General features: G+C 39.9%; 1 protein-coding gene and 1 long non-coding RNA gene across 2 annotated transcripts; one reads left to right on the top strand and one right to left on the bottom strand.

Annotated features, from left to right (window-relative positions):
- Nucleotides 1-132: 132 nt before the first annotated feature.
- Nucleotides 133-8628, bottom strand: TMEM9B (TMEM9 domain family member B). Its single transcript, XM_079966983.1, has 5 exons — nt 8488-8628; nt 6578-6669; nt 4115-4223; nt 2627-2761; nt 133-978 (listed from the first exon to the last, which is right to left on the bottom strand). Exons 1-5 carry the CDS (start codon nt 8569-8571, stop codon nt 823-825), a joined length of 576 nt encoding a protein of 191 aa, XP_079823109.1. The 5' UTR covers nt 8572-8628; the 3' UTR covers nt 133-822.
- Nucleotides 4231-5013, top strand: LOC307211095. Its single transcript, XR_013836291.1, has 2 exons — nt 4231-4703; nt 4788-5013. It is a non-coding gene; the product is annotated as an uncharacterized lncRNA (long non-coding RNA).
- Nucleotides 8629-8818: the final 190 nt, after the last annotated feature.

Raw genomic sequence — 8818 nt, 5'->3', positions numbered from 1 at the left:
TCAAATGCATTGACCTGATGACTGAAATACCCAAATGGATTCCACATGGTATTTCATTTTAAAATGCTTCACTTGACAAATTTTATGGAATCAAAATAATTTTTCCAAGTATAACTAACTCCCAGGACAAGAGAAGATTCTGAATAATTTATTCGCATTCCGTTATCCAGCTAATTTTTAAAGATTCTCATCATCCACCAACTATTAAGATTTAGATGAATAAATTTAGATATCACATTGTAGACACTTAGCAAGCAACCGAGGAGGTCCAACACTTCCTATTCTGTTCTACATTGTTTCATTTACACAGCACTTCAAGTCTCTAGAGTTCCCTGTCTTAAAGTTGCAGAGGTGCAAGCAATAAAATGCATACAACCAGCCAGTTTTAGATGCAACAGCTATACTGAAAGACCCAGGTTTTTGATACACAGCATCAGACAGTTAGAAAAGAACAAATATACATATATAAAAGTTCAAGATGTAAAGTCACTTGTAGCAGAAATGTGGCACACCGTCTCATTTCTTCAAATAGATATTAGGGAAACTTGCATTTAAGAAACATAGTGAATCATCTCTCAATGTCAAAATTAGCACACAAATAATAAGCTTATGCTTTATTAGTAAAAGCAACTTAGTGGTGTACTAAGATTTTGGCTTGTTAAATATTTGAAGATATTCCTTCCCCTCATGTTTGTGCTTCCTTTGCTGCTAACGAGCAAAAATTGTCTTCCGATGAAGTGGAACACCAGGAAAACAATCTGGCACTTTACTTTCGTCCATTAATTTTCCTCCAACACGATTTGGTGATAATTACTCTACTTATTAACTGAGCACAACATGACGGTCAAACACAGATTTGCGCTGTTCTTGGACTTGGCGCTTCCAACGTTGCTGGGCATACTCCACTTTGTTCAGCATGTTGGCTCGGCTTCGGGAACGAGCCAGCACATCGTGAGCATTTGCAAAAGGCTGGTGATCCTGAAATTAAGGGAGATAAGTTCTCATTATTAAATTGTTATCGTTCAGCATGCAGAAGTTGCAGAAGTTTCTGCTGTGCATGAGATGAAGTGCATTCACTTTGCAAACACAATTCTCTGGCCCCAAGCAATTAAAAATAGCAAAGTTAGGGCTTGAGAATTTTCACTTACACAATAGAACTTCCTCTATTTCTTCTCTCTCCCCCCCCCCCACTCCTCTTCTCCTAATCTGCTCTGGAGAGTTGAAGGGAAACCCCAGAAGAGGTTTAAGGTGCACATGGGAAGATGGAAGGAAGGGGAAGTTTTGTTGCACAGCCAAAAGTCCTTGCACTAAGTCAAACAGAACTACTTCATTGGATACTGCCTTGAAAATCAACTAATACTTCCCTGAGACCACTACTAACCAGTAGATTGTATCCATGTTTTACTCACTGAAATTAATGTAATGAAATTAGGTGTATCTAGCCAATGTTAGTACAGCTAATGTTGGTTAAACCCAATATAAATTGTTTTCCAGTGCAAGATTATCAGGAGTAGTAAAAGGATCCTGTGTATTCTTCAGTTTGTAAGATAGCATTGAAATTCAAACTACCAGCGCACTTGCGACTCTGTCTAAGCAACTACACTACTAATCAGCAACACCTATTGTTGTGAAGCTGTTTAGAGTACTCACTCCAAGATGTCAAATAATACTGAACACACCTGTTTATATTCAATATCTTAAAAGAAAAGCAAAAATACAGCTGTTTAGGTGACAAAGTTGAACTACTATATTTATGTTAAGCACTCATGCCATCCTATTATACATACCACTGGATGAATGCCATTCATAAACATCAACATTCAATGCTAAACCTACTGTTTAGATTTTGGGCACTAAGCTGTGTTTTAAAGATTAGCTTTAGAGAAGGGCATGTATGTGATATATACTAAGGATTAAATATCCACATTGTGAACTGTTTACGATGTTAACATGTCTAAACTGACTTTTAGCAGCAATACTTCAAGGCATTTAGGATTTTTTAAAAAACAGCATACACCAAATTGGAAATCAGACATCGGGTTTTAAGTGAAAAAGTTGCACAAGCTGCCTCAAACAACACCTGCACAAGCTCCAGGAATACATTTGAGATGGTTCAAATATCCTATACCTGATGGAGCATGGGAAGGAGTGTTTCAGAATCTTATACATACCCATCACCATGTGCATAACATGTGACATGGTCATATGTACGCCTTACCACACCTATTCACTATCAGGGAAATAGGAGGTAGACAACTGAACAATAATTCCTCTGTGCTATGGAAGATCAGTGAAGAACTGCCACTTAAAGCAGGAGTTTTAAGTTTGGGGCCAAGCCTCTGAAACCATCTTCCATCTGGTAATCTTTGTACATCTTTCACTATCAACAAAGATACTCTTGTTTTCCATGGCATTTGCTGTCTGCTGATTAGTACCATTTCCAACGTAAGGGTTGTTGCCTATTTGCTATTTTAGTATTATATTTTTTTTAAAAAAAAATTATGTTGTATTTTTACATCAGAATTTTGAACGATCAAAATTCAACCTGAAATTTTGCAACTAGGGCCTTGAACATATGGATTTTGGAACATATGGATTTTGAATATTATTCAGACAAATAACTTACCCCAACGTCGTCATCGCTTTGTATTAGTTGTGAATGTCCAAAGAGGCGTCTCTTCAGAATAGGTTCTATCAAGGTAAGATACACCATATACAGCAGGAGGAGACCCAAGATGGAGAGATATATGATGATTGTAACCTACATGGCATAAGACAATAGTTCAGTTATGCCATCTGAAAACACACTAATAGGGAGAATGTTGGCTGGCCAAGTGAAACAAATGGTCTATTACAGCATTGTAAACATTTAGGCATTCCATTCTCAGCAATGTATCCAAATGGACTTTTAAACCACTTAAGCATTTAGCATGAGTAAGTGATACAAAGAGAAAACACACCAAAGCTATCAAAGGGGTTAAAGAGTAGGAAAATCAAAACTCAGTTTCTTCAGATAATATGGGTTCATTTTCTCAGGGAAACTTATCATGGCTAAAAAGGTGCCCATTCCAACTGAGTCTTTAAAAAACAGGAAACAGCAGCAAAAATGGGTTGGAACAGAACCTCTGGATGCAGCACAAAGTGAATTTGTGAAAGCAGAGATCATCAAGTGGGTGAGGGGCCTGGACTGCTCCAATTAAAAGCTTGTCACAAACTGGCTTTGAATGCCATCCATGAAAGCAGACTGTACATCAATAAACAAGGCCACTGTCAGCACAGCAGAGAAAGGTTAAGCTGGATGCACAAATTAAGCAATTCTGATGCTGTTACCACAGCCTTGCAAAAATATTAACAAAATATTAAGCAATTCAAGAACTGGACACAAAAATGATCGGGGTGGGCAGATTTACTGTATGTGAGCATTTAAATATGATTATCTCTTAGCACTGAATGTTATTTCCAATAATAACTTAAATAATTTATGGTACTGACACCAATAGACCAAATGCTATGCCTGTTAAACATGCCTTGACTGGCAAAACATGTGCTATGGGGATCAGCCATTGTTGCTTGATAGAAAAACATCACAAATTGTTGACCAATAAACGGTCTAGGAAGCATGAGACTGGCTGCATTCACAAGTGATGCTAAACAATAGTTTAGCATTATGAAGACAAGCCGTAACACTCTTTGACCTCACATGCAAGTTTCCGCTTCTATTTTAACTGCAGTTTATTGTGACAACTGAACCTGGACAAACTAGAAAGCCCTTAGCTGTGGTTAGTAGAAAGAAACTAAATAGGAGAGCTGGCTTATTTACACTAAGCAAAGTACAGAATCAATATTATATAGGGCAAAAATGTTCTTCAAAATCTAGCTACCAACACTCTATTACTGTAGCTGCTGCATCACACACATAATACTCAAGAGTCATTATTTTATTATATTTTTTCTCTGGAAGGATTTTTATGCCATTTATGTAGGTTATGCTATACAAACTTTTATTTTATAGGTTTGTCTAATCTAAAATGTGGGTTTTGGCAAAAGTCTTAACTGAACAAATGAGCTTTAACTGGCTTGAGTTCTAAAAAAAGTTAATCAAGAGGTATTTTACTTTAATAGTTTCAGAGCTTCTTTCCTCATATTTGCATTCACAACGTAAGCAATATGCCTCTACATCTGGTCCCGGAACTGGCATAGGCTCCACAACATGAAGACAATCACTGGGTAGAAAGGGAAAAGTGCTCAGAGTAAGTTTAGGTAAAATTATACATTGCAAAAAACATCTTCAGTGAGAACACATGCTGAATGTACCAAGAACTCACAATCTATTATTCATATTTTTGGAAGTTAGAAATAATTGACATTTAACCCAAATAATGATCTGCTTAAATATTTAATTTGGTGCAACAGAACCTAAGTCACTTAGGAAGAGGAAAACACATTAGAGTACAAATGCCAGCATGGGAGTATCTAAGAGAAGGCCCTGAATCTCTAAATCTCCGTCTGACTTGCTAGGCTCTACTCCAGGATCTTCATCACCATCATGAGCCCTCAGTGGATATCAGCTGTGGTGCATGGAAGTGGTAACACCAGCTGGAGTGATTGTTAAATGTTCAGAGAAGAGATCCTTGCCCTGGCAACAATCCATCTGGCTCCCAAAATCACACATACTGTATCTCTTTACTCTAGCATACTGAAAGGTATTCTGACGTTCAAAAAGAGCATGAAATTGCCTAGGAAGCAATTTGTAGATCTTAGAAAAAACTTATTTCCTTCTTTTGCAGGCAGAAACAACTGTTGAATTACAGGCGGTGCAGAAGTGGAGTATTTTCAATAGGCAAGCGGTCACAGAAAGTTAGGCGCGATTGCTACAATTGTCATCTGCTTTCCCTCCTACTTCACATTGTCAAGAGTTCTCCCACCATGTGAAATAGCATACACTCTTTTTATGAAACTACCATGCATTCTTCCTGTACGATCTACTAAAAGCCTAATCCTATACAGACAAGACAGTATTGGTGTGGAAACCTTTCTTCTCTGGTTTCAAGCACAGAATGAGGCTTACACTGTGAGGAACTGCACTGTACCATCCCTTTATCTTCATTAGAAGAGGGTTTAACTGTATATGCCAGAATGCAGTTACTTTTCTCAGTGAAAGTGAACATGTCCATGAAAAACCAAATTTACAAGTCCTTTGTATACGGCTGCTTTCATATACCTTCTGGGCAACACTTACTTATCACAGCTAATTTATTAATTGTTCCACTCTGTTTGTATTGACTCCTGCATCGTTCAAATGACAAGGGCAAATGATCAAATTCATGATGGCCAACCTAAGGAGATTCAGTACATGGCAAAGGCATTAAATAAGTATGCTACTAGCCTCATAAAACCTTCCAAGCTAATGCCTATGACATCTAATCATTCTGGGTTGAGCCAGAAAGAAGATGAAACCATACTTCCTAAAGTTTGTAAATGAAACCAAACTTCATCCAGTTGGATTACTTTGGTATCATCTAAGGAACATATAGTAGCTATCGCCAAAGGGCATGTTATACATTGGTGTAGCTAGTCATGAAGAAAAGCTTCCAGTCACTACACTATATAGACGGGACTGGTGCCAGCAGTAACCAGCCTGACCTGGCCAGGTCACCATTCACTAATCTCCTTGTGGGATGTTTTTCAGCACTATGGAGCAGCCTTGCTTTTGAAAGAGAGCAAAGCTTAGTTCCCATTTGCGATGGCCGCCCACCACTTTTCAAGTTACCCAAAACGTAATGTCTGAATGTTACAATGAAATGTATTGATTTCATAGATCCACAGTCCAGACTGAATGGGAGCAGAGCTCATCTTCTGTTCAAAAGTGTTCTTGCCTCTCAACCATGTCTGGGACCATGGTGGAAGGCAGTGAGTGGTTTTGGTTTTGTTGCCACCCTCCAAGTGGTAGCAGTGGTTGTTGCTGTGGCCACCACAAGTAAGCCTGCGCCATGATTGGGTGGGGGTTATTCTGGATCTATTGTCTGCTCTATGCTAAGGGCCCCTATGCTGGCTCTGCTAACAGAAAAGCACCACAGTGTAGGTATTAGCATTCATTGAGAGGAAATACTGTTTTTCCCTCCAAGACTTGCCCTATATATTGAAAGGCACTATGAAAGCCACTGTTTCAAGTTCATATATACAAATTAGGCTAATCCACATGCCTTTGCTTGACTACTTTTGACAGCCAACTCAAGGTATGCCAAAATATTAGAACTGGAGTTTTGTCTGATTGCCTCAAATGCAAGTGCATAAAAATAAATCATTTTTGAACTAAAGGCTTTTCTTTCATAAATGCTGTTGTATTTCAGTTCCATCATAAAAAAGAAACTATAGTTTATTACTTATGTTTACTAAATAGCCTGAAATTCAACAGCTCCTTATCTTTTGCCTTTACTGCACCTTTAGGCTCAGTAAGGATTAATTTCCACATTACAAAATTCTGTATCAACAACAGTACCTTTGAAATGGCAATTAAATAAAGGGCAAACATTTTAGTTAAGAGTACAAGAACAAGACAAAAGTGCCATATACTTACCAGTCTTTCTGTGAAACATTCTTACTGAAAATTTGGCCAGCATGGTCTTTGTAAGGAGGACAGATGCATTTACATCGGACATCTTCAGAATTCTGAAAAATAAACACAAGCTTAGAACTAAGGGATGTGTCATCAAGAACAAAACATAAAAACAATCAACAGGAGAAACATGTTTAAAAAATAATACTTAAGAGTATAAATGACGTATAATGACAATAGTGCCTCTCTTTTTACAGAGTATTTATGATTTTTACCCTGTTGGAATTTATATATGTCTTCAAAGGCTTCAACCTACCTTCTAAAAAATGAATAACAGAAAGAAAACTTAACAAAAATTACACTTCTGATTAGATGTTTGGCTCTATAAATTGAACCATGCTTGATCAAGTTAATTTGACTAGAACTGTAAAAATGGGAACTAGATAGATTACCTCCTTTGGTAGTGTATTAATGTGAAGTCAACACACCTCAAGCTATGTACCTTGAAGCCTTTCAGCAGCTTTGAGAAACAAGGTAAATCTTGCTACACACTTTTTCCACTTTTAAACTCCAGCAATAAACCCAGGGATTCTGAAATCTCCCACTCCAACACAAAATATCTTCCATTTCCCACTGTTGCTCAAAGCCATCTAAGCAGGCAATCTTTTATACCAGTTTATACACCACACCTCATCATGAAACACCCAAACACAACCAGTTGTGCTTGATCTTTAAAAACAACTCCTACATTGGTCATGTGGTTTGGATGCCTATCATCTTCCAAAGCAACTACAGTACTCTATTCCCAACTTAAGAATGGAAAGCAAAATACTGGTTTAAAGACGCTCTTGAGGCAAATCTTTAAAATGCAGTCTGCAAGCGTACAATTGGAGAATAGCCTTTACCAAAGGTGTCATGGACTTTGAATATGAACTCAGGAGGAAAGGGAGAAACGAGCTAAGAGTAAGGCACGTCAAATCCTCACCGTGATCCTCACCCAGAAACCTATGGCCTCCACAGTCACTTACGGACACATTGCTAAGACTGTGTTCATGGAAGGCAATTTTACTAGGCTATGAGTGATTGCCAAAGAAGACGAAGAAAAGAAGACATCTACAGATGTCTAAATACACAAGATGACAACATGAACAAAGGATAGGAATGCAAGACAGCAGTCAGAATTAGAAGCATCATAAAAATCCATAGTAACTGCTGTTGGCCACAAACATGATGCTAAAGCTAAAGGTGGCCACTGAAACTCTCAACATGCCCAAGTCAACATCAAATACTATTCAGTTAAGTGGAATGTATTTCGAAGTTGAACATGTTTGTAATTATAAGCTTAAGCAAAATGCCTCCCTTTGCTCTTCACGACATCTGAAATGAGAAAACGACAAACATTTCGGGGTGGGGTAAATCGGATAAACACATATGACATAGCAAAAACCTCCCTGTCCGAAAACCGATTCTTTCTGCTGTGCTTTGCAATCCTCCTGCCTCGTCCTACCACTTTTTCTTTTCTTTTTTTCCCCCTTCTTTTGAAGGAGAGCTCCTACATGCGTTCTGCTTAAGGGATATTTTAAGAGTGCTGCAGAAATATGTATTTTCAGAAATTAAAAGTCGTCGATAACGAGAAAGCAAGCGTCAGCGACGGAGGTGAGATTGACAGCCCCGGCGTTGCGGGCGGTGGTGGTGGTGGGGAAGCGGGGACGCCTTATTCCCTAAATGTATGGATATGAGAAGCCCTGGCCTTTTGAACATAAGCTTTTTTATTATTATTATTAACATAACCCTCCGGAAAGTGGGGCTTCCGCTCCCTCCTAGGTGCAGAGATATTCCGGGGACTGGAGAGGAAGCGGGCAGACTCAGTGGAGGGAGGGAGCGCGAGCGCCACGGGAACGGACGGGAGGGGTCGCGCGCGCGTCGCATACCTTTTCGCCGGCTACGTGCCCGGCGAGCGCGGCCAGAGCCAGGAGCGCGCACAGCGCCGCCCGCGCTCCTCCCGGGGCCGCCATGCCCGACTCCCGCGCCGAGCCAACCCAGAGACCCTCCCCTTATCGCCGCCGAGGCGGGGCGCGAACTCCCAGCTCCGGAACCATCCCGACTTCCGCCTTCGACAGAGGTTCGGGCCCGTCCGCGCCTCGTCACGTGACGCCGCGGGGCCTTCCCTTTCGGGAAAGGGCCCTCCTCCCACCGCCCACTGCTCGAAGGGCGGTCTCGCGGCCTTACGGCGAAATCACGCGAGGGGAGAGAACCGGCGGT

Source organism: Podarcis cretensis (assembly GCF_951804945.1).
Source record: "Podarcis cretensis genome assembly, chromosome: 1".
Classification (NCBI taxonomy): Eukaryota; Metazoa; Chordata; class Lepidosauria; order Squamata; family Lacertidae; genus Podarcis; species Podarcis cretensis.
This window is presented reverse-complemented; position numbering and strand designations above follow the sequence as displayed.

Coding starts and splice junctions, on each gene's coding strand:
- TMEM9B (XM_079966983.1), bottom strand. CDS start 8,571: ATGGCGGCCCCGGGAGGAGCGCGGGCGGCGCTGTGCGCGCTCCTGGCT. Junction 6,670..8,487: donor GGCACGTAGCCGGCGAAAAG/GTATGCGACGCG, acceptor TTTATTTTTCAG/AATTCTGAAGATGTCCGATG. Junction 4,224..6,577: donor AATGTTTCACAGAAAGACTG/GTAAGTATATGG, acceptor CTTTCTACCCAG/TGATTGTCTTCATGTTGTGG.